The sequence below is a fragment of the Sciurus vulgaris genome (genome assembly GCF_902686455.1).
Source record: "Sciurus vulgaris genome assembly, chromosome: 11".
Classification (NCBI taxonomy): domain Eukaryota; kingdom Metazoa; phylum Chordata; class Mammalia; order Rodentia; family Sciuridae; genus Sciurus; species Sciurus vulgaris.
In genome coordinates, this window is record NC_136472.1 from 5,011,418 (window position 1) to 5,036,362 (window position 24,945).

General features: G+C 58.3%; 1 protein-coding gene across 1 annotated transcript in view; it reads right to left on the reverse strand.

The window, feature by feature from the left end:
- ANO1 (anoctamin 1) overlaps positions 1–24,945 on the reverse strand; it is a 128,850-nt gene that overhangs the window by 72,548 nt on the left and 31,357 nt on the right. The window contains 1 exon segment of the mRNA XM_079104997.1: positions 1,674–1,846. Coding sequence (XP_078961123.1) covers positions 1,674–1,846 — 173 coding nt within the window.

A 24,945-nucleotide genomic window follows, 5' to 3' on the forward strand; every position in this document is an offset into this window, starting at 1 on the left:
TCTTTGTGGACTCTGGGGGCCTCACCTGGGTCCAGGGAGGCAGATCTGCTGGGTCTGGATAAGCAACAGGTCCCTGAACTGGAACACTGGAGCCCAGGGCCACTACTTCTTAGCCACACCCAAGTCCTCCTGGGGCCATGTGGGATCTGCCTCTGGCGTGTCCAGAGCCCCAGTGCCTCGTCTGCTCCATCATCCCGTGGCTGGCTGCCTGGAGTCCTCCCAAGGACATCCACACCCAATCAGCCCTCCTGTGCCACCTGCCTGTCCCAGGGGCCTCCCTTGCTGCCTGCCCAGAGGGAGCGTGAGTAGGTCATCCGCCCCTCTGGGTCTCTGTCCTGGTCCACAGTAACAGCACCTACCCCACACAGTTGTTGTGAGTTACACAAGCCAAGACAGAGTGCTGGCCCAGACTACAGAACTGTCCTTTGTCACTGTCACAGGTAACAGGGAACATTCCCTCTGCAACTCCTTAGGCTCAGGAAGGGCGGAGCCCAGGGGCCTGCGCCCCACACGGCTGGTTCAAAGCTGACCCCTCAGCTTCTGAGGCCGACCCCACTGATGGCATGCAGCAGCCTCTCCCCCCATACTCCTGGGGATGGGGCTCCCTGCTGCTCTCTGCAAGCCTAGGTCAAGAGGAGCCCATTCCTCACCTGGTGCCCCAGGTTGGGACTCCAGGAGTGCAGGGTCTGCCCAAAGCCTGTCTGGCCTTCCCCAACACGTAGCTCCGGTTTTGCGCACAACCCGCCCTGCACCTCGCAGGGAGCACCCCTCCTCAAGCTCTCCAGCCCCCAGGCTAGTGAGACAGGCCAGGACAGCCCCCATCTTGGAGCAGCCAGGCTACAAGGTCTGGGGAGGAGCCTTGAGGGGCTGCACCGGCGGGAGGGAATGGGGAATCTGCTCTGGGATCCTAGCGAGCTGCCGCGAGCGCCCTGCCCCCACCCCGGCGGGTCACAGCCCTCGCCCCTTCTGGCAAACTTTGTCCTTTAAGTCAAACTCCTCGTGGGCGAACTGTGCCCCCAGGGAGATCCCTGTGAACTGCTAGGTCCAACCCTGGGGAGTGCAGTGGGGTTAGAGAGGAACTCGGGATAGGGTCCCCAAACATGTGACCGGCTCTGCGCCACAGCCCCGATTCCTGCCTCCACCCGACCGGCTCACACAAAGCAATTTCGACCAACCGGTGCCCGCCGGCTGCTCTGGGCGTTGAGTTCCCGTGGGGGGCTCAGTGCCCTGGGCACGAGGCGCGTCCCAGGCAGGTGGGGCCGGGCAGTGGGGCCTGGCGGCTGCCACCCTCCCCCAAAGTGGCTGCCAACTCGGCCTCCTCCCTTGCCCCCACCCCCAGCGCCCCCACAGCGCCCTGGCCCGGGTCTGGAGCGGAGGGTCCCCGCCACGGTCCGGCCGTGCGCTTTCGATCCGGGCGCGAGCGGGGACGCGGGCCCCGGGCGCTGGGTTTCCCTGGGTGGGCGCCGCACCCGTGCCGCGCGCACTTGGCCGGGGCGGGGGCGCTTTCCGCCGGGCGCACGTGCGCAGGTGGGCGCCCCCCACGCGACGCCGAGAGGGCGCCCGGGAGCCGCGCAAGGCCCCGCCGCCGCCCGTCTGCCGCCCTGGACGCGCGGCGCAGGTGCGCGGCCCGCCCGCGGCCGCCCGCCCGCCCGCCCGCGGCCGCCCGCACTCACCGTGCCCTCGGACGGCAGGTAGCCGATGTCCTCGATGGCGCAGATGTTGATGATGTGGACGCTGCGGTCCTCGGCCGGGAGCGTCGAGTACTTCTCGTTGACCCTCATCGTGGCCGCCTGTTCGCTGGGACCGCCGGGCGGCGCGCCCTCCCCATCCACGGCCCCGGCGGCCTCTGCAAGCGGAGACGGCAGCGTTCGCGGCGCGCTCGCAGGGGGCCGGGCCTTCCCGCGCCCCGGGCCGCAGGGGACGTGGCCGCCTCCCGCTCCGCCCGCCGCCCTGGGCCCGCCCGGGCCGCGCACCGTGCGGGGTGCGCCCGACCCTCCCCCGGGGCCGACCGCGCCGCCACCTGGCTGCTGGTCCCGAGGGCCGCCCGCGCCTGGCCGGGAACTTGGACGCCCGCCTGCCTCCTTTCCTTAAAGATATAAGCGCACTCCGCCCGCTCATGGCAGGGGCGGCGGCCACGCGGGTCAGATTTTCCGTAGAAATTTAAACACAGGAAGAAGGTATTCCATTCCTGCGGGCCCCTCCAAGTTTTATTTTTATCCGGGGTAAGTGCCCCTTTGGATTTTTTTTTTTTTTTTCTTTCTATTTTTGAGGGCGAAAGGGTTTTCAGACCAGCGGGAAACTTCCAGTAGCCCCTACCTTAAATCCAAGTCCCTGAGCAAGCTAGCTGCACACAGCTGGGCAGGGGGAGAAGGTTCTGAGACAGAAGGCAGGAACGTCCTCCCTGCCTCTCCCTCCACCCCTGGCCAACGCCTGCCCTCTGTGGATTTCCACCTCCACCCTGGTTCCTTCCCACCGCAATCGGCTCTGCCTACTGCACCCCCACCCGGCGGTACCCGTGACCCCAGCCCCTGATGGAGCGCTTGGTATTCTGTGACCAGGCACATGCAGTCCCTTCCATGGGCGGTGAAAGTGCTGCCAGCTCATGAAACCCAGGCTGCTGGGGCAGAGGGCTGCCCCGCACTGTGCAGAGGGGGACTCAGGCTGCACAGGCCAGGGACAGGCCCCTGACCCTCTGGGGCCGCCAGGGCTCAGCAGGCTGCTGCCTTGTTTGCACAGGGTTCTGCTGCCTCCCTGAGGAAGGGCTGTGGCTTGGCGCTCTCTCACCCAGGACCTTGCAGGGGCCTGCGTGTGCCTAAGCCTCCCTCCCTGCACAAGCAAAAGGGAGCAGAGCCCATGGGCAGCCAGGGCCACACTGGCCACTCCTTCCCTGTGCCTCCCGGCATCCTGTAGCTCCCGGTGTGCTCAGATACCGCCTCCTGCAGGCAGTCGCCTGGATGCCACCCTACAAGCAGTCTGGCCTCCCTGTCTCATTGCTCAGTGAAGCCGCCTGCTGGACTGCCGGACTTCATGGCGCCGTCTTGTCTTGCACTGGGTTGCACTCCACCAGGGTTCTACAGCTGATGGCCAGTGATGGCTTGTTGAGTGGCCACAAAGGAAGGTGTGTGGCCTGCAGAAGTGATTGTAAAGGTGTCTTCCAAGGTCCCCAGGGTAGAATCTAGGTGACCCGGATGGGGTGGGGCGATGGGTGGGGTCTGGCCTTGCAAGAGCTGCCCTCTCCTGACGCGGGCACCAACTGCAGGACTGCACCCCGCAGCAGGCTCGCTGTGGCAGGGGCTGCGACAACCATGTCACCAATTGCCCGCTCTGTCACTGAGGCTCCCATTCACGCACAAGGTTGTGAATTCTTTGCACTTGAAGAGGTGCAAGGTGGCCTCGGTCCTCGGGCTGGCCGTGCCAGTGGGTGCTTTGTGGCCCTGAAGGGACCTTTGTTTGAGTCCTGGCCAGCGGGAGCAGGTTTGGAGAATGGCCCAAGCTGGCCAGATCCTACGGGAAGCAGTCCTCTGTGGCCTTCGCCATGCCAGGGGGACTAGCCTGGGAAGTTCAGTGTTCAGGGCGGGGAAGAATTACACACACACAGGATTATGAAACTGCATCTTCTTAGCCTTGGTGGACAATCAACATTGTATAACTCCAATGTTCTGTTCTTCTGTTACATTCAGGTGGGGAAACCTGCCAGAAGTCTTTGAGGAGTAATTTTTGAAAAAAGAGTAAAAACATGGTTGGTCAGAGCTGGGGTGATGCACAGTGGTTACTGCTTGTCCAGCTTGCTTAAGGCCCTGGGTTCCATCCTTAGCATTGCTAAACCACAGTGTGTGTGTGTGTGTGTGTGTGTGTGTGTGTGTGCGCGCGTGCGCGTTTGCAACATATATATAACTGGCCAATTCTGGATGCAATTGTGTTCCCAGTGTTTAGAAAGTGACACTGGACTGCTGACCCTGGGGGGACTCGGGCTGGAGTGGCCCTTATGGTGTCATTCCCAGGTCCCCCAGGGGCCGCCAGCTGGGAGCCAGTCTCTCGGGCACATTGCCCCTCCCCAGCCTGTGCCCCTTGGCTTTGCTGAGGAAGCAGTGGCCTCTTGCGCCCTGGTCCACCCTGCGGCCAGGCTCACACCTGCCTGCCCCACTCGGGACTCCCACTCCTCTCCCTGCCTCTGCTTCCTCTGACCCCAGGGGGACTGTGGAGTGATGCTTTGACAGTGGAGTGGCTTAGGCCTGGGTTCTTGGGGCTTGAAATTTGGGGGATTGATAAAAAGTCACACAATAGCTCCCCCAAATCAGCAGGGGAGAAGAGGTTCCTCCAAGTCCAGCCGCCTCCACTTGACTGGTTTCTGGGGACCCTCTGCTCCGAGCTGGTCCTCGCCAGGGGCTCCCGCAGGTCACAGGTTTCTCCCTGCTGTCCGGCTGGCTGCTGGCCGCCGGCCCCGTGCACAGGCTCACATTGCTGCTGTGCTCTCTGCTTTCAGACTCAGGGATTTCATCACCCCAAGTCCAAAGGGACACATTTTGTCCACAGAACTCGTTTCTCACGAACTAGTTAAAAACGCAACAGTCTGATCTGTCTAAACGGCACGTTTTACTTATGGGACGCTCTGGCCCCTGCACTCTGCCATTTTGCCACACCGACCTTTGGTGGCATTTGATTTCACGCACCAAGTGACACAGGTCTTTGCTGACATTTTAAGAGTCCCTTTGGGGCAAGCAGGCAGTGACATGGAGTGCCGGAGTGGAGACTGACGGAGCCGCCCTTTCCAATGCTGTGCATTCCCCTCCTTGGCCCTGTGCTGGCGGAAGGCGCATCTTCCCGATGCCTGGTCTGTGGCACATGTCTGAACACTCGCCCAGTCCTCAGTGACTCGGGGAAACGTGGAGGAAATCGAGCCAGAGGGAGGCCCTCTGTCTGTGGGGGTGTGGGGCCTAAGGGAAGACCGCAGACCCCAGCTCCCTCTTACCCCACGGTGGCCGCTGGGTCCTCTTGGGTACAGAGGCATGTGAAGTGCCTCAATTCTGGATGCCTGTCAGGCCCCGGCCACAGTGAGTCCTGGGTCAAGGAGGTGCCAGCGGTCTTTCAATGAAGTGCGGTAGCCTCAGCCGCAGCCCCGACGCTGGGGGCGGACAGAACGGTGCCCCTACACACACACCAGTAGGCCCTTCTCCCCTCCTCCAGGGCGAGAACGGAACTCTCCAGACATTGTCAAATGTTCCCAGGGGCGGCATCACCCCAGCTGAGGACTGCCACCTCAGACAGATCCCTTGGCTAGGGGCTCTCACGAGACCCCAGAGGCTGAGCTTACCACTGTGCAGGGGGTTGGGGCTGCCCTGGGTGGTGCCAGGGCCAGGACTGCAGGAGCAGCTCCCTCAGACAGACCTCTGCCTTAAGGCACTTAAGTGCTGCTGACTCACAGCAGCCAGAGGGTTGGGACAGCAGCACGGGAGAAGTGAGCTGCCCGTGACTCAGGGCCAGAGGGAGCGCCAGGGCCATCTGTCCCAGCTCCCACGCCCGCTCTGGCTGCTGGGCATCCCATGCAGGAGGGTGCCCTGCCAAGCAGGTGGATGACATAAGATGCTAAAAGCAACTTGGGTGTAATGATCTGGGGTTGCCTGGAATTCGTCACTGAGATACAGTGGCCGGAGACTGAGCCACTGTCCTTTCCTTCCCTGTGTGAGGTCAGAACAGAGGCTGCCCAGCTACCACTGGACAGGAGACTCTGTAGGCATGGACGCCACCAGCCACCAGCCAAGCTCTGGAACACGGCCAAGGCCTGCAGCTCTGTCGGGGGCGGGAGTGGGGGCAGCCACTTCCTCCATAGAATCCAAGTGGGCTTCATTTCCGTGTGACCAGACCCTCTTTGTGGGTGTGGCCAGCCAAGGCCAGCTCCCTGAGAATTCCTAAGATCATCACAAACACACCCAGGGCAGGTGGGAGCCCAGCGGGTGCCCACTCCTCCCCAGGGAGCCTTCTGCGGGACGCTGGTGGGCTGCCTGCCACGTCCATCTTCTGCTGCATGTCTGCGCTTCGCCCCTGCTGTCCTTGGCACTTGGTGCATTTTCTGTTTATGTTTATTTATTTAACAAGCATCCGGACAGTACTGATGACAAGCCAGCTGCGCTAAGCTCTCCACAAAGATTAAAGAATGGTCGGGAAGTGCTCACCGCGGCCCTCTGGCGTGGCCTCGCGTGGCCCTCCAGGGCCTGCCTTTGGAGGGGTGAGGAGGGTTCAGAGCGGGAAACGAGGCGCCCGGCCTGGCCGCTCCCCCTCCGCCACAGAGCGCCTTGCTTCTGCGAGGGTCAGACTCGCCCAGGACTGGAAAGGAGAGAACACTTCCGCTCGCCCTGCCTTCCCGCCACCCGCTCCCTCCAAGGGAAGGAAGGTCTCCCGAGAGGGTCCTGGGCCCTTCATCCACGTTTCGGCGGAGAGGCTGCGTGTGCCTGTGTGTGCCCTGAGCCTCCCCACCCCGGCTGGGTGCCACCCCCCGGCTGTGACACTGCTCACTGCAAGAGCGTGTCCCTGTCCCTCCAGGGCCGAGGCTCAAGGCTGTGAGCTGGGACAGGGCTCCGGACTCCAACACGGTTGAGGGCACGTGAACATGTGAGAGCTGCTGTCACCTGGCCACCTCCCGGCTCCCTGCAGGGGCCGGGTGCACCGCCCTGCTCTGCCCCTTGGGCAGATGGCCAGCGAACACTTTAGCTTCTCTAAAGACCATCTCCGGGGCCAACACCACAGGCGCTAGTGGCACGCGGTCTCACTCCCGAGTGAGTCCGACACGTGACCGCATCACACTTCCCCTGCAAAGGTCAAGCGAAGCCAGAGCTCCCTGCCGGGACTGGGAGGCCCGGTACCCCTGAGGGAGCCCCAGCCGTGGGAACAGCCCTCCAGGCATTTGCTGGGCCACACGTAGGCTTCTCACTACATGGCACATTCACGTGGCCTGGGGGGCCCTGCCAGGTCTGGGGTCTCTGTCCTACAGCCAGGCTGCTCTTAGGGGGATGCTGTGTCCGATGGCCCCATGGCTGTGCAGGAAATGAACTGGCAAATGAACCCAGGGCCACCCCACGACACCCAAGGCTGGGGTCAGAACCGGAAGCCCGGGTTCACCCTCCTGACAGAACACACCTGCGCCTGCCGAGCAGCTCTGCTCAATAGCACAGGGCAAAACACCCCAGCTTCCAGAGTCCGGCCACGTCAGCCAGCGTAAGACAACAGGTCAAGCTGATCGCACACTTAATGCGAGCTTTACGTGAAAAGAGCATCTCCACATGCCCTCCACGTAACAGCAGGGAAGACAGGAGGCTTTGAGTCTCTGTCTTCCTACAGTCTGAAATCTGCTATGTGTCCCACCCCACGGCACATGGCTGACCAGCACGCGTCCAGGGCCAGAGCCACGCGTGGGCACTGACCACCATTCCCCTGAGCCACGGAGCTGTGGGCCGCTGTTGAAGAAAATGATATTGCGTGGCTTCTGATTCTGTTTTCTAAGATTTCTGCAACAAACAGGCCTGAGGCTGGTCACCAGGGAAGGGTGACTGGAGCTGGACGCTGTCTACTGTGCAACCTGGAGACTTGCAGTCGACCCGCCAGAAAGATGGCCGCCAGATTTTCATCTGCCCCGCACACATTTAGAGGAAGCTGCCTGGTTTAAAGGCCAGCCGGAGGCGCGACCTAGGACATTTGACAGAATGTACCCAGCTATGCAGTGGCCCCACCAACCGTGAAAGGACATAGCCTCTGTAGCAACCAGGGGAAGACCCCTGGACACCAGAGAGCACCCAACAAGCCCCAGTGCAGGATGCTGACCTCACCTGGCACAAAGGACATCACCACCTGACCGGTGCCAGCTGTGTGGGGTGGGGTCAAACCAGCCTGCGTCCTGCAGAGGCCAGAGGTCTGGACAAAGTAAGGACCAGGTGGGACCCAGGAGAAGGGGACCTCTCAGGATCACCCCCAGGCAGTCCCCCAGGTGCCCGGTTCACTCCGTCAACACCCGCCATTCACGAAGGTGTTGAATCTGTTCGCTCACCCACTCACCCACTCACCCACTCACCCACTCACTCACTCACTCACTCACTCACCCACTCACCCACCCACCCACCCACCCACTCACCCACTCACCCACTCACCCACTCACCCACCCACTCACTCACCCACTCACCCACTCACCCACTCACCCACCCACTCACCCACTCACCCACGCACCCCACGCACCCACTCACTCACCCACGCACCCACTCACTCACACTCACCCACTCACTCACCCACTCACTCACCCACGCACCCACTCACCCACTCACCCACTCACCCACTCACCCACACCCACTCACTCACTCACCCACTCACCCCCACCCACTCAGTCACCCACTCACCCACTCACCCACTCACTCACTCACTCACCCACTCACCCACTCACCCACTCACCCACCCACTCACCACTCACCCACTCACCCACTCACCCACTCACTCACACACACTCACCCACGCACCACTCACCCACTCACACCCACTCACACCCACTCACCACCACTCACCACACCTCACGCACCCACTCACCACCCCACTCACTCACCCACGCACCCACTCACCCACTCACCCACCCCACGCACCACACCCACTCCCCACTCACACTCACTGCACCCACTCACGCACCCACTAACCCACTCACCCACTCGCACCCACTCACTCACCCACTCACCCACCACGCACTACTCACCCACTCACCACTCACCCACCCACTCACTCACCCTCACCACCCACCCACGCACAGTCACACGCACCCACTCACCCACCCACCACTCATCCACCCACTCACCCACCTCACCACATCCCACTCACTCACCCACCCACTCACTCACCACTCACTCACCCACTCACACTCACGCATCACTCACTCACGCACTCACTCACGCACCCACGCACCCACGCTACCACCCACGCACTCACCACCACACACCACTCACCCACCCATCACCCACTCACCACCACGCACTCACTCACCCACTCACCCACTCACTCACCCACTCACACCCACTCACTCACCCACTCACGCACTACCGCATCACGCTCACTCACCCACCCACTCACTCACTCACTCACCCACTCACCCACTCACTCACCCACTCACTCACCACTCACTCACCCACTCACCCACTCACCCACTCACCCACTCACTCACTCACTCACTCACTCACTCACTCACTCCACTCACCTCACTCACCCACTCAGTCACCCACTCACCCACTCACTTGCTCATCCTCTTAGCCCACCCTGCCCTTCCCCTTCCCCATAGGGGTTTTGGGCATTGACCGTGCCCCTTCTCCGCCGGTGCCCCTCCTCCGAGTCTGGCTGCTATGGGCCGCTCGCCCTCGTAGGCCGTCCGGCTCCTTCACCATGATTCCACGGCTGCAGAGCTCATGCCCACAGGCGGCAGCAGAAGTGAGCCCAGGACCTGTGCTCGCTCTCAGCCAGTGCCTCAGGTCTGCCCCGGAAGTGCCCCAGAGCACAGTGTTTGCAGCACAGCCTGTGGGAGTCTGGCAGCTGGGGCCAGGGTGGCAGAACTCACCGGGACAGGCGGCTGAGGCTGCCCTGCGTGTGCCATTGCTGACCTGCCCCAAACCAAAGCCCAGGCCCCGCAGAGTTACTGGGAACAGGTGTGCGCCTCCTGCGAGCACCCGGCTCGGCCCTACAGTGTGAAAAGGGACCCAAGGCCTGTGCCCCTGCTCATGTGGTTCCCAGATCCACCCCGAGGCTCCCGACTGCCAGGGTTGAAGTGTCCTGGTCACTGCCTGGACCCTCCAAGACTCCTGTCACATGCAACTGAGGGCCATAGGCCTGTGGCTCTGCAGCCACCACCCCCACCACGGCTGCCAAGGGCTCTGCAGAGACTCGGCCCCCCCATTTCTTGAATACAACCCATTTCGTCTGAAGCCAGACTCTTGGGCAGCCCACGCCCCTGCTCCCCAGCCCTGGGAAGCTGGCTCGTTTCAACGCGGAGGGAGCTTCTCTTACACTGGCGCCTCCTTCCCAGGGACAGAGCGCCTCCCGACCTCCTCTGTCCCTCAGGGGACACAAGCGGCTCCTCAGAGTCACATTCAGAAGAGGAAGGCCATCCTCCTTGGTCAGGGAGGCCTGGCCCTGTTCTTCCCAAGAGGAAGCAAGAGAGAAGGAACCTGAGGGCCCGAGACCCCTGGGCTCCATGTGCCCCCGGCAGAGGGCTCCCTGGGGTGGCAAGGAGGGCATCTTGCCACCAAGGTGGCCCAAGACCAGAAGTCAAACACCAAACTGTCCTTGTGAGTGGCGCTGAGAGAAGAAGTGGCTGAGCCCCCACCTGGGGCTGGGAAGGGACCTCTGAGTGCTGAGCTGCTGGAGCCCCCATCTCCATGGGGACCCTGTTCCCTTAAGTCACCGCTGGGGCACATGGCACTCAGACAGCGGGAGCAGTGGCCTGGTGCAGACAGGCGGGCATGCGAGGACAGGCATGCCGCCCCCGCCCTGCCCTCTCCCGCTGTCCCTGAGCTCCTGGGAGCTGGCAATGCCACCCCAGGGGCTCTGCCACTCCAGCCCTCTCTGCTCTGTTACCTGGTCTCCTCCCGGTGCCTGGGAAACAGGCCTGTCCTTCCCTGCAGGTCAGTCTTTATCTCGCCGACAGCCCTGCACCATCAGGAGGCTGTGGCGTCCTCACCCACGGGTTCCCCGGGCAGGCCCGCGATGTTGTCTTAACATTTCAGGCTGGTGGGGCTGCCCGGAAAGCCGTGCGGGCCGCTGGGTGCAGCCGCCACAAAAGTCCCATTGACAGCCGGGCAGACAGGGCCTTCCCGCCCCGTGGCTCCTGCCAGGGAGGGAGCTGCTGGGCTTCCTGGCAGGACCATGCCACTCTCGGGGCCACCAGCATACTTCCTAAGGTCCTACTGCGTGCCACCTCTGAGCTATGAGCCACCACAGACACAGAGGGAAAGACAGACAGCCAGGAAGCCAGAAAACCAACCAGCAGGTCGCAGAAATGTGCAGGGAAAGAAGGGAGCCCTGTGTGGGGGAGCGGCCGGCTCTGTGGCTGAGCCCCGCAGGGTCCCGGGAAGCCGGAGGGTCGGGGGCGCGACTGCGGTGGGCAAGTGGGGCGGGGTGGGCGCGAGGCCGCAGGCAGGGCTCCTCCTGCACCTGTGGGTGCCGTGGGGTGAGGCCCGGGGCCGGCAGCAAGTCACCGCTCTGAGTGCACCGGAGAGCTGACACCCAGCGTGGGGCAGGACATCCACAGATACCAGCCACACCACCAGGCGACCCCAGCAGGGAAGAGGGCTCAGAAGTGCCAGGATGCAGGGGCAGCGATTTCCCACAGTGACCTGGTCAGGCTCTCTGCCAAGGGGACAGGCCCTGCCTCTCAGGCAGAGGCCCCGGGACTTTGGCACCAGCACTCCATTGCTACTTAACTGAGGACCATCGTGATGCCCAGCGGCCCCTCCTGCCACGAGCAGTGCTGGGGACAGGCCCAGGCCCATCCCCACAGGGCAGGTGCTCCACCAGCCCTGGTGCCCTCCAGTCAAAGGCTGGGTCACTCGGGAAGCAGCAGCGTTCACGCAGGCAGGGGATGGACAGGGCGGGTGCTGCCCGATGTCACCCCCGGCACCAGGGCGCTGGCCTAGGTGTTGTCCGCTGCCTCCTCGGGGTGGGGCCCTGGCACCTCTAACAGCACCCGTGGGCTGGCCTGGGCAGAGCCCTCCGAGGGCCAGCTTGTCTCTGACACCTTGTCCCTCCTGTCCACGGGGGCTGTGCTGGTGGCCTCTGGGGCCTTCTGACCCCCTGTGGAGTGGCGTCATGGAGCGAGGGGGCAGGCGTCTGACCCGATGTGTTCGCGTTCTGCTGCAGAGAGGGGTCCTTGCTGTGCCCATGGGGGAGTCGGGGAGTCCGTCAAAGCGGAGGCTGCCACCTCCCACTCCATGGTCCCCGAGTGCAAGGGGTCGCCATGCGCTTGTCCTTAGGCACAGCGGCTGCTCAGCAAGTGTGCAGGAGGGGTGCAGCCCGAGGCCTGGTGGGCAGCCCTGCTCTGGCATGATGGAAACTGCCGGAGACACGGAGGACCAGAGATGGGCACAGGCCACCTCCCTCTGCGTCCCGCGTCCCCACAGGGCCACTCTGGAGGAGGTATGGAGGCTCCGGGACCCCGCTTCCAACTCAGTCCCAATAGTGGGACAGGCCGTCGGGGTGGTGCTGGTGAGGGGTCAGGGGTGAGTGGGGCAGCAGCCGGGCCAGCTCAGTGCTGGGCAGTCCAGCGCTGGCTTAGCTGTGGGCCAGGGACCCCCAGCCCGCCCCAGTCTCAGTCACTCACCATGGACAGTCCTTCCGTCATCTAATACTTCCCATACCTGGCCCAGCACAGGGCCAGGCCCGCACAGGGGGCCCACAGACAGGTCCCTGTTCCCAGGCGGCCCACGTTCCAGAGGGACTCCGGCCAGAAAGAACCAAAAAGGCAAGAAGGCACATCAGTAAGGGTCTTCAGCTGGTGATAACCGCCGTGCGGGGGGCCCAGGACGTAAACTGGCAAGGGTGGGCAGGGTGGGGACCCCAGGTGGGTGGCTGGGAAGGTCATCCTGGGAGGTGACATCCGAAAGAGGACCGGGCGATGAAGGAGGTGGCCCTGGGACAACTGAGGAACACCTTCAGTGGAGGCCATAGCCAGGTGGAGGCTGAGGCTGGGAGGCTAGTTATGTGTGAGGTGGCTATGGTGGCGGTTGGGGAGACGGGGAGGACCAGGCCTGCAGGTCCTCGAGGGCAGGCAAGGACTCAGCCCCTGGCAGGCAGGAGGTCCCCACGGCCCCACAGGGCTGAGCTCCACCACCAGGTGATGGCAGGGGCCCAGATGGGCCGGGGCAGGGCCTGCATTCTAGCTGAGGGCCCCCGAGTAAGCGTCTGGTCTGGCACAACCTGGCACTGTACATGGCTCCTCTGCCCACGCCTGAGCCCAGGGTCCTGTCACCTGTGATGGTGACCTCCCAGGCAGCCACTTAGTCCTGGCCAGCTCTGCCAGTTTCAAAGGAGTCCAGCCCCAGAGCCATGCAGAATTACTCCCTCATAAAGTAAAATAAAATAAAATAAGAAGTCAAGGGTTCAGTCTGCTGTCTCACAAGACTCCCCGTATCTTGCCCTTGTCTGGCAGACAGGCCCATGCCTGCCACTGCTGCCCTTGGCCAAGCCCCGAGCCACTCCCAACCACATATTCCCAAAAGAGCATGGAACATGAGCAGCACGCACACCAAGCGAGTGCTGGGGTAGCAGCTTGCAATCTCCAGAGCTGTCAGGGCTTCGGAGGTCCCCCCCGCCCCAGAACTGCCGCCCCGTCATGCTGTGACTTCCTCAAGCATCTACCAGGTAGCTCCAAGATGTTCATTCTCCAGTGAGACTCAGGACACAAATGTGCTGAGAAAATCGAGCTCTTGGTCTTATTTATGCTAAAGTGTAAATGACTTCCTGCTCCCAACTGTGCATCCAGCATCAGGCCCACGGATCTCTGGGGATGGGGGAAGTGAAGAGAGGGAAGAACTTCCCACTGCAAAGGGAAAGGGAAGCAGGAAGCAGTTTGGAGGAAGAGGAACAAAGAAAACCTTTATTTCCCGCTGGTCTGTCCTGGCCTGACCCAGCGCTCTGACCTCTGCCCTGACTATGGAGGCCAGTGCACCATGCGGGGGCTGGTGCCCATCAGATCCGGAGAACAGCTTTCAAGTTCACCTCAGTCCAGGTCTGGGACATCCCTCCAAAAGTCTCTCCAGAGCAAAACCAGGGCAGAGAACAAAGGAGAGTGAGGTGAAGGGCCAGGGGCCACCCAGGGACTGGGAAACCTGTTTCCAAGATAAGCATCTGGCCTCTGGGGCGGTCACCTTCTCATCTGTGCTGGGGCCAGAGAAGCAGCCCTGGGGCGGCGCCAGGGCAGGGGAGGATGAGGCTGAGCTGGAGCCAGGAGTGGGGGCTGGCCGAGGGGTCCAGGCTTTGGGGGCACAGGCTGCGAGACCCCCGCAGCACGCAGGGACCTGGCGGGGCTGGAAGAACGGCCTGGTGCTCCTGGGCTCCCTCCCTCTGCAAGCCACAGAGCCACCCTGGGGCCAGAGAAGCCTCCGCACTGGGAAAACAACCTCCGCCTGCCGCAAAGGATGACGCAGGCCGCGCACCCCGTCTGCCCCCAAAGTATGAAGATCCCTTCTCCAGATAAAGGAGGAAGGGAATCAAAGAGAGGGAGCGAGGGAAGAAAGGAACAAAGGACAGAAAACAAAACAGAAAGGGAGAAAGCTGAGGAGGCAGAGGAGAGGGAGGCTCAGACAGCCGAGGCCCCTGAGAGCGGAGGACACGCCGGGCCGGCAGGGCTCTCCCGGCAGAACTGGGTGCTGCGGGGATCGGGTGTTGACTCATCAAAAGTAACCAAAAGAGGAAAGAGGCTTGGTATGCTCGACCAGGCTGGATTTCTCCAGAACAAACGGGATTCCGAAGAAGTGAGGGGGCTGGGGAGATAGCTCAGTCGGTAGAGAGACGGAGCCTCCCAGGGAGCGCTCAGAGACGGGCGTCGTCCTTATCGCGGGTCACCAGACGCTCGGGCACAGCGCCACTTCCCAGCCGAGGGCAGCGACCGAGCGGGAGGACTTCACCGATCATCCAGCGAGGCTGGCACCGCTCTGCTGAGGTGCCTTGACTGCCCAGGGGCCGGCTCTGCAGGGCTGGGAACCAGTCGTTCCTCGGGTCGCTCCCCGCCCCTCGCTGCTGCTCTGCCCACCCCCTGCCTGCAAAGAAACTCAAGTCCTGCCTGGAAGACACGGACGCCATTCACAGCAGAGCACGCTTCACACACCTAAACGTCACCTGGCAGGTCGGGACGCAGAGTCAGTTCACGAAGACGCAAGAGAAACACACGGAAGGATGCAGACACGACCCACAGCAGGCCCCGCGCAGCAGCGTCCTCCCACCACCAGGGGCCCGCGAGAGGAGGTGCCCCAGCGAACTGGAGTCCGCACAGAGGACCCAGCAGAAAGCCAAAGGCCAGAAACTAAGTTCAGAAGCGAGACACAACCGCAGAATAGGTGGTGGACGGGCCAGTAGGACATATGAAGACTGAATCCCAAAGAGCACGCCGTGAGACAGAGCAGACCCTGGGTGGCCAGGCGCGAGCACCTGCTTCGACGGCAGCTGGCACTTGGGAGGAAGAGGAGACCGAGGACGGGCATGGCCAGAACTTCCCGCTGATGACAGGCATAGGCCACGCGGAGTCGAGGGCAGGAGAAGCTCCGGGAACCACGTGGAAGCGTGTCCCAGCCAGCGTAACGGGAACGAGAGCAAGGCGCAGACTCCACAGAGCGAGAAGAGGCACCGGCTTCCAAAAGGCCACAACAGGCGACCTGCTGGCGCTTCAGCAGAAACAGGCAGAGTCAGTGACGCGGTCACAGTGGCTGAAGGGCGCGGACTGTCTGGAGAAGCATGCGCAGGTGTCTTTGTCACTGCACGGAGGTCACAGTCACGCAGACAGAGACAGCCACGCCAGGCCCAGGACCTCAGGGGCCACTATGTCCCCGTGGGCTTTTGTTAAATTGCCATGCAACAAGAAGCTATTTAAATTGCTGAAGAAAATGACCGCCAACCTCGGGTTCCAGATCGAGGGGACATCTTCCCAACATGAAACTGAGACAGGGATGCTTCCAGGGGGACAGACGCCAACAGAAGCCACAGCCAACAGCGAAGGGAATGCTAAGGCGATTTCAGACCTGAGGAGTTGAAGAGGAGGAGAGGAAGAAGCACACCTGAGCGAAGCCCGTGGTGGCCGGTGAGCACCAGGGCGTGAGGGCACAACGGCATGGCGGGCCTTAAGACACAGGGAATTAATACAACCAACCACACACAAGGCCGGGGAGCAGCAGGTGACAGGAGCAAGGCCCTCAGCCTCCAGCAGTGGCTGAAGCCCTGTTTTAAGAGGCTGAAGAGCCAGATGGGCATGTAATAAGGCCTAGGACAGCATGGAAGCAGAAGAAAGGAATGCATGAGCAATCAGATAACAGCGGAGACATGCAGCTTAGGACGCAACTCACTGATCAAAAGTAAGGAGCTGAGGAGTCATAACAGAGGCATAAATACAAACAAATACTGACGTAGCCCAGATGGAGCTGGGATTGTAATAGATATAAATGAGCTAAATACTCTGATTAAATGGCAGTGACCACACAAGGTTTTAAAACCTCACCCATACACTATTCAAACTCATCATCAAAGACCCAGAATGAAGCCAGGCACAGTGGTGCAGACCTATAATCCCAGTGGCTCTAGAGGCTGAGGTAGGAGGATCGCAAGTTCAAAGCCAGCCTCAGCAATTTAGGTCCTTAGCAACTTCGCAAGACCCTGTCTCTAAAGAAGAAAATTACAAAAGGGCTGGGGATGTGGCTCAGTTGTTCAATCCACAGTACAAAAAAACAAAACAACAAAAACAACAAAACTCAAGAATAATGATTAAAAGTTGAAGGAGGGAAAAAAATATATAAAGAGAAAGCTGGTCCAGTTACACTCAAAATGAGTAAAGTAAATTTCAGAATAAGAAGTTTTACAAAAGGTAAAATGGGACTTTTCATAATTGCACATGATTCAACAGAAAGATGTAACAACTCTAAATTACATACATGCATGCTCCCCAGCCTTTGATGGGTCCCCTGGTTGAATGGCAAAAAAACAGACTATAACAACAGAATACACCCTCTTTTCAAGTGCAGAGACCTTGCATTACATCAGCCCATGGTGGACCAGCAAGACGATCTCAACACATTTCCAGGGAAAATAATGAAATCATGTCGTCTGGGGATGGAAATATAAAGACCCATCACAAAAAGACGATTATTAAAAACCCTCAATAGTTTGGAAACTAAATGATACTATTCTAAATAATCTACAAATCACAGAAGAGATCCCAGCAGTATTTTGAACTGGCGTGACGGAAACATGGTGTCCCAAGTTGGATGGTCAGATCGCCGTATGTAGCTAGATCTGCTAGGATGAAGCCGGATCGAGATCTACCCGGATCCCTGGGAGAATTTCTAAACATCCCAGGAAGAGAGAGCAATGGCCTGTCAGACTCTTCCAGGAACAGGGAGGGAGCAGGTCCGCCACTGTGATCCTAGCAGGATGTCGGGGAGACTCACCGGCACAGTCAGACCCAAGCAGGAACCTCTGCAAACCAAGCCCAGTAACGGGCAGCGCGCCACAGCCAAATCGGCTTATCCCAGGAATGGGGGATTGGCTTAACACTGGCATACAGGGACCCCCTCGACAGGTGTCACAGAAGTATTTGGAGAAACGTGACACCTGTTTATGACGCAGACTCAGGACGCTAACGAGACACTGACTTGGAAGACACAGCATGCCGAGGGGTGCAGGGAGCCTCCCCGCGGCTGGAAACGGGTGTCTGCACCTCCACCTCTCCACCTCCAGGAGCGCTGCGCTGGAGCGCCAGCGATCAAGCAAGAAAAACGGTAAAGGCCCCTGGGTCAGGAAGAGGAGCAAATGCCACTCAAGGGAGCAAACGGGGCTCCCCTTCTGACAGACACCAGAATTCACCAACAGATTGGGAAGGCCACTGGATACGCGATTCATGTTCAAAGATCAATTGTCCTATATACGAGGAACAAACAGAATCCTAGACACTTATTCATTTATACTTTTGGTGTTAGGGATGGAACCCAGGGCCTCTCCCGCTAAGCACGTGCCCCACCATGTTAAATATCTGAGCGCAAGCAAGATACACGCGACCTCAACAAAGAAAGCCACCAGACGCCTTGTGGACTGTGCCGGGTAATGTTCCCCAGCGTGGCCTGGTGGTGGTGGTCAGGGCAGAGGCACCAGCTTTGTCTGAAGAGCATCAGCTCATGACATTCTTACGAATGTGCCTTACTCCAGTAGAGACCGTTCCAGTCCCTAGGACGGCAGGACGGGGCCTCTCACCTGGGTGCCCAGCATGGCTGCTCCGGTGATGCCAGCGTCCAGACATGCCCTCCCTCAGGTTAGGTGTCCCCACGAGCCCGCCAGCATCCCATTGTGCAGATGAGGAAATCCAAGTCGGAGATGTGAATGAACTTGTCCCCGGCCACACAGCCACACAGCCACACAGCAGGCAAAAGGTGGAGCAAGATTCAGACTCCCACCTGCAATGCTCATTCTGACTTTCAAAGTCAACCCCTGTTCCCTGCAGGGGAGACAGAATCGCGACCCTGGAGTACAGATCAAAGCACTGAACACGTGCAAACTGCCTCCGGGGCCTGCTGTGTTCCCGAGGACGGAGGAGGAGCCTCGAGCGTGGTGGGGACAGCTAGATGGTCCAGGCCCACAGGCAGGGCAGGGCTGTCCCCCTGCAGGTGTGGGGTGGGGCTGAGGCCATCAGAGGAAGGAAGGGGCGGCCTCCAGGGAGGAGAAGTGGCGGCCGGGCGTGGGGCCAATGTGGGCTCCGAGGGAGGGCTCTGGGATGGGGACAAGCAGAGCCACGGCAACCCTCGTGGGGACAGGCATGGCGGGAGGAAGCTGGGGCGACCACGCAGCTTGACCAGACTCCCACGCCCCAGCCAGCACCACTCCAGCCTCCTGCCAGCGGGACCCAGTCTGGTGGTAACGGGGACACGCCGAAGCCTGCAGGCAGAGGGATGGAGGGACGTAACTAGGAGGAAAGTCACCAGCAGAAGCACTTCTGTGCTTCTCGCTGATGCAGTCAGGGGTGGTGGGTGGCAGGCGAGGTGGGACGTGGCCGGCTCACTGCTCACCCTGTCCCTCACCAGCCTCCTGGAACAGCCCGCCATTACTCTTCAGGGTCAGTCTGGGCCAGCGATGCCAAGGGTGTATTTGAGACCCATCCCTAGTACCACACTGTTCCTGGGACACAGTGCACGTTACCACCGGCGAGTGAGTGAAGCATCTGCCGCATGTTCCCAAGTGACAGGCCCTGCCCTTGCGCTGGCTCTCCCGGTTGACCTGGAGACACCCTTGGGGGCAGGGATCACCGTCCTTTTGATGGGCGAAGAAACTGAGGATAGAGAGGCCAATTGCTTGCCCAAGCCAGAATCTGAAAGCTGGTCTGTCGCGGGCAATGCTGGTGCACTTGGCCTTGAGCCCAGGGCTCCTGCTGCTTCCGCCGGATGGCGGGAAGCAGTGACGGGGGCTGGCAGAGGAGCTGAGGTCTGGGTCCCAGCCCTGCCCAGCCGAGCCCGCCTGCCGAGCCGGCCTTTGGCACTTCGCGAACCTCGGGTCTGTCTCACCTCCAGATACCACTGCCAGCTCCTCACGCTGGCCACCAGGAATCAATCAGAGGCCACCATGGGTGGCCATGGCCGTGAGGGACCGCTGTGGCCTGTCCAGGAAGCATGTTCCCAGTGTCCACAGGACGCACACAAACCCAGAGGGACCAGGCAGAGCCCTTGACATTCGAGAAGAACCTGTTTGTGCTGGCAACACGGCGCCCGCGATCCTGTCCGTCTACTTTCTGGTGTGTCGGCCCCAAGTCTAGAATTTCCTCACGAGAGAAACCAGCCGCCAATTTGGCCAAGTGTCCAGCAGGCCAACAGCACCTAGTGGCTGGAGAGGGGACTGCTCATCAGGACCCTCCCGCGAGAGGAGGAGAGGGGAGGAGAGAGAGTCAGAGGCAGAGATGGAGACAGAGACATGACAGAGATGGAGACAGAGACAGAGATGGAGATAGAGAGACAGAGACAGAGGCAGAGATGGAGACAGAGGCATGACAGAGACAAAGATGGAGGTGGAGACAAAGTTGGAGAGAGAGACAGGCAGAGGTGGAGACAGAGAGAGACAGAGATAGAGATGGAGACAGAGACAAGGACTTAGGGCAAAGTTTATTTCAGGCCTGGGTTTTATGACCTTCAGTCTATCACCTAATCAATAAGCCATGCCTCCTCATTGCCTACCCTGCAAACCCGACTAAACACAGCACAGGGAAAGGTTATGTCTTCCATAACAATTTTTGAAGCAAAATTGGGAAGAAAAAAATATAAACTGATCTTTAAAAAATTCTGCATGAACCTTAAACTTTAGTCAACCTTAAAACATCTAATAAATTGATACAGTTTATAGAAACTAGATAGATTATTAAATAGGAGAATGTTTACTATGTTTCAAAACTTCAAATCCACCAGCTCATCCGTTGGGTAAGTGTTTATGTGAAAGCTCAGGGCAAATTTAAACAGTTGGAATAAAATGGAATTAAGCCTTAACATTTTGTTTTACTCTGAGTACAGATGGAAGACAAAAATAATATCTCACAAAACGGAAAGTTTCTATTTTCACCAAAATATTTGGAAAGTGACTTCACCTTTAATTTGGATACCTAGGTTCAGTGTGGCTTCTGCAAGGGAGTTTCTGAGCCCTGGGAGCCGCAGGCACTTGGAAACCGGCTTTGGTTATTATTTAAAACATTTGTGCCATAAGACACAATCTGTTACAAAACGGTGCTGCCAGCCAGGAGCTGCCTGTGAAGGCAGGACTGTGCATCCCAGGCTGGTAGCCGGTGCCTCTCCCTTGGCCTCTCAGGTGGAAGGCCAGCCTCCTCTCTGGAGAGCTGCAGGGCTGCCTCACCTATGTGGGCTTATTTATTTATTTTTTTATTTTTTGTGATGATGATGATTGTATTCACACTCATCAGAGTTATTTCAAAGAATGTCATGGAACAGCAAGTGACAAAAAGGAGTCATTATAATCTGAGCAACTGTACAGAAAAGAATATCCTTCATTTTCTGTTGAGAAAGAAAACCTTCAGAGAGCCGAAATATACAGAGAGTTGCCCTTGGGGGGAACCCAGGTCTCCGCTGCGCCCCGTCTCCACCCCCCCTCCCCTGTCATCTTTCAGAGCTCCCTCTTCAGGGTGCCCCAGCCCGTCACAGCATAGGATGAAAGGCTCTTTTTCTTTTTACAACAGTTTTGGATTCACAGAACAGTGAGCAGAGGGGCCACTTTCTCACGCACAACCCCCTCCAGTCACTCACAACTTAGATAGCCTGTCCCCGTGCGTGAGCCCTATTCCGAAGTCGCACACGGCAGTCAGGTTTTCTTGGGTTCGGCCTCATGTCCTCCTTTCCCGCAGGACCCCACCTGGGATCCCACGAGGCAGCATCTTCTGAGGCTCGGGCAGATCTCAAGCTGAGCTGACCCAGCATAGCAGGATGCCCTGGGTTGCGTCCGGCTCGCCTGGGGCCTGACACCAGCCATCACTTGAAGAGTCCTGTGTGGCCTCCTTCACCATGACCCGGAGGAGCTTGGACGAGCAGCAAGCAGAGGCGTCCTTCCTTCTTCCGAGCACTTGACCTGCCCTGGGATGTTCTTAGTACCTTCTTCGCGTTCTTTTGCCCAGGTAAGCTCTGCTAAGCTCTTGCCCGAGTTCACTGCCTCGGAAGTCCAGAGATCTCAGAACCGTGTTGGCTCTCCACCGCCCACCCCCGCGAGGACTCTGGACTGACGGAGGACCCTGCAGCTCTGGTCAGTGCCATCTTTGCCCTGGACGCCGAAGCTTGAACGGAGCAGACAACGCAAGCGCTAGGCGACTCTGCAGGGGCCACATGCTCACCGAGGAGAAGGTGACGCAGCCCCAGGCGCTCGAGCTGCTTTCCACCGTGTTGGGTGCCCTTCTCAGGCACCCCCAGCCTTTCCCATGACCCGGGGCCAGACTTGCCCAAAGCTGGGGTCCTGCTGATCCGGGGGCAGACCGCCCCTCCCTCTCCCTCTCCGTGGCCTGGTCTCTGGACACAGTCCTCCAAGTCAACATGACAGGGATGCCAAGCCAGAGGACAGAGATGCAGTCCCTTTCTTCCAAAGGGCAGTCCCCAAATGGACATCTGAGCCTCTCACAGCCGTACAGCAGGGCGCCTTCTGTCGCCCACGGTGCAGGTCTGCAGCTGGGTGGTGTTCTACTTCTGGAGGGGTTTGTACCAGAGCACCCCGTGACATGGGAGCTGGGCAGCAAAGGCCTTTCCTTAGAAGTCCTTCTCTTGTGCTACGGAGGGTGAAGTCGGGGTGTAAGTCACGACCAGGCCAGTGAGAAGCTCCACTGATTGGCGGGGCGTTCGCCCTGGTGGCCTGGCCTGCAAGGCCCCCAGATTCTTTGGTGGGTGTGAAATCCCGAGGCCAAGAGCTAGGTACTGCTGTCTCTTAGGGTGCAGATGCTTCCTATTGGTGCTCTTTCTTCATAAATGGCTTGCAAACACCCAGAAAGTTCCAGAAATTTTGCTTCTAGGCATGTTCGCCTTGGACTTCCACCAGTGAGAAATGAAGGGCAGGTTCCCGAGAGCTGGAGTCCTAAAACTGCAAGTGTCATGTCAGGGGTCATTGTCATTTTGCTGTGAACTCCAAGGTTTGGGAAGGTTCTGGCAGTGCACGGGGGAAGCCTGGGGGCTCTTGATCTGGCTTCCTGGGTTGATGCTGGGAAGGTTCCGGCAGTGCACAGGGGAAGCCTGGGGCTCTCGACTGGCTTCCTGGGTTGACACTTCCCTCTCCATCTTTACCATGCCCAGTCGTTCCTCTTCTCTTCTTATCTTCTTTCTAGCTCATCTTTATGTCTGTCTCTCTAGCTTCTCACACCCCTCCATCTGTAAGCACCTCTGTGTTCTTTCCCCCTGAACCATAAGAAGAAGCTGGAAACCATTTTCATAGTCACAGGAAAATGATCAAAATCAGGATATTTATATTAATATAGTATTATGGCTCAATCTAAGGCTGTATTCAGATTCCATGGTTCGATAGTGTCCTTAGACAAGATGAACTTTCCGAGTCCAGGATTGAGTGTAGGGCTGAGGGTCACATCACACTGGGATGTCTTCTTACTTCAGCCCTACTCCCTCGTTTGTGACCTAACAGGTGCTAAGAATATAGGCCAGCCACTATTTGTGAACTTTGTAATTGAGAGCAAGTTTCTGGGGAGGTTCTTTATGACTTTAAGTATTCTGATCCTCATTGAGGGTTCACTGTCAAGAAGAGCTGTAGACTCTACTGAGGAATTCTTTCTGTTGAAGAATGTGTATGGCCACACATTTGGCTTCCACTCCTGTTGATGTATTTCCATTTGGATTCATGGGTTGCTGTTTTACCCAACAGGTTGCAATCTGTTACTGCCATTATTTATTCTGGTGCTCAAAGAATTCTAGACGAGGCTCCTGGTAGCACTGGCAAGCTGACGTCTCTGTCCCTTTTGTAGATAGCATACAACTATTGGGCCTTGTCAAACTGATAGTCTCTGCCTTTTAGTTGGAGTGCATAGATTATTTACATTAGTGTAATTGTTAATTAAGTTGAGCATAAATCTACCATATATTAAGTATTATTTGTATTGAATGGATGTTTTTGATTATTCTGTTTTATCTTCATTATTGGATCATTAGCTCTGCCTTTTTGTTTTGCTTTTATTTGCAGTTGCTCTTGAGTTTGCACCAGCGTACCTTCAGTATCACACCACTTCACACATAGTCTGAGAATATCTCAGCGATGTGCTCCCATTTCTCTCTCATCCTTTTGTCGTCATGCGTTTTATTTCAGTGTATGCTCTAAAACTACAATACACGACTATTACTTGGCTACAGTTGTCTCCTATGGTGATTAGACAAGAGAGAATGTCTTTACATTAGCTTGTGCTTACTATTATTCATTCATTCTGGTGTTTTTCTTTTTCTCTTGTGTCTTGTGCTTTCCATCTTTTGGTGTAGATCCAAATCTCATCTGTTACCATGCTTCCCCTTTACCGAAGAACTTCCTTTATCATTTCTTACTCTGTAAGTAGGCAGACTCCTGACTTGGTTCCTCTCTACCTGAATATCCTTTTGGACCACGTGATACTATTCCATAGGTCACTGCTGTTCTGTGTATTTTTCCCAGTGTGTTCTCTAGTGTCCCCTCTCTCTCTCTCTTTCTCTCTCTCCCTCCTTCCACTTAACCCTGAAGAGTTTCCATGGCTGTCTTTGACGTTGTTGATCCTCATCTGGCAGAATCCTAGCTATCCTCGACCCCGTTCTGTGATATTTCAACTGTAGGAGCTCCATTTGGATATCTTCTTAAATATCTTCCATTCCCTCTCTTGTCTGTTCATGATTGCTCTACTTTCTGAATGTACGGAGCATGCTTTTAATAATTTTAACCTGCTTCTCTTCTGAGCCCGTCATTTGTCTTATTTCTGGGTCTGTTTTTATTAATTGATTTTTCTCCTGGTTATGGGCCATTATTTTCTGGCTTCTTTACCTGCCCAGCAGTTTTGGACTAGATGCTAGACCTTGTGTTGTCTGCCGTTGGGTGCTGGGTTTTATCGCGTGTTAGACTGCATGCTGGAATGTGGCTAAGTTGCTTGGAATCTGCCAGAGCCTTCCTGGGTTTGCTTCTGTACTTTAAAGTGCAGGTCCCGAGCAGCTTCACTGCTTGTTGTGGAGGTGCTGGGGATGGAATCCAGGGCCTCTCACAAGTGCTCTACCTTTGAGCCACACCCCAGCCCCGAGGAGCCTCGGACCCAGGTGATGGATTCCTGAGGACCCTGCTGCAGGACACCCACGTGCTATGGGAGCTTCTCACCCCAGCTGGTCCCAGGCTCTGCTTTCTGAGGTCATGTGGAGCATCAGTGGCTACTCGCTTGGAGGACAGGCCCTCAGATGGCCACCTGTCAGCCTTTACAAGCTGCTCAAGTCCCTTCTATTGACCAGGCTTCCTGGAACACGCCACGTCAATGACCTTTGACTCAACCCCAAAAGGCAGCCTCCGGGGGTCAACTTCAATCCTCATCCTCACTCCCACCCCCTTAAACAGAGAAGGAAAATTCCCCGCTCTCTGTGGGTCAGAATTTGAGACCCTGCCATGGAACGAACAAGTGACCCTCAGCAAGTTTCTGAACTGCTTCGTTCCCCGTCTGCAAGTGGGAATAACCACGCTCAGCAGGGGGACCGAGTGTCAGGTGCCTGTGCAGGA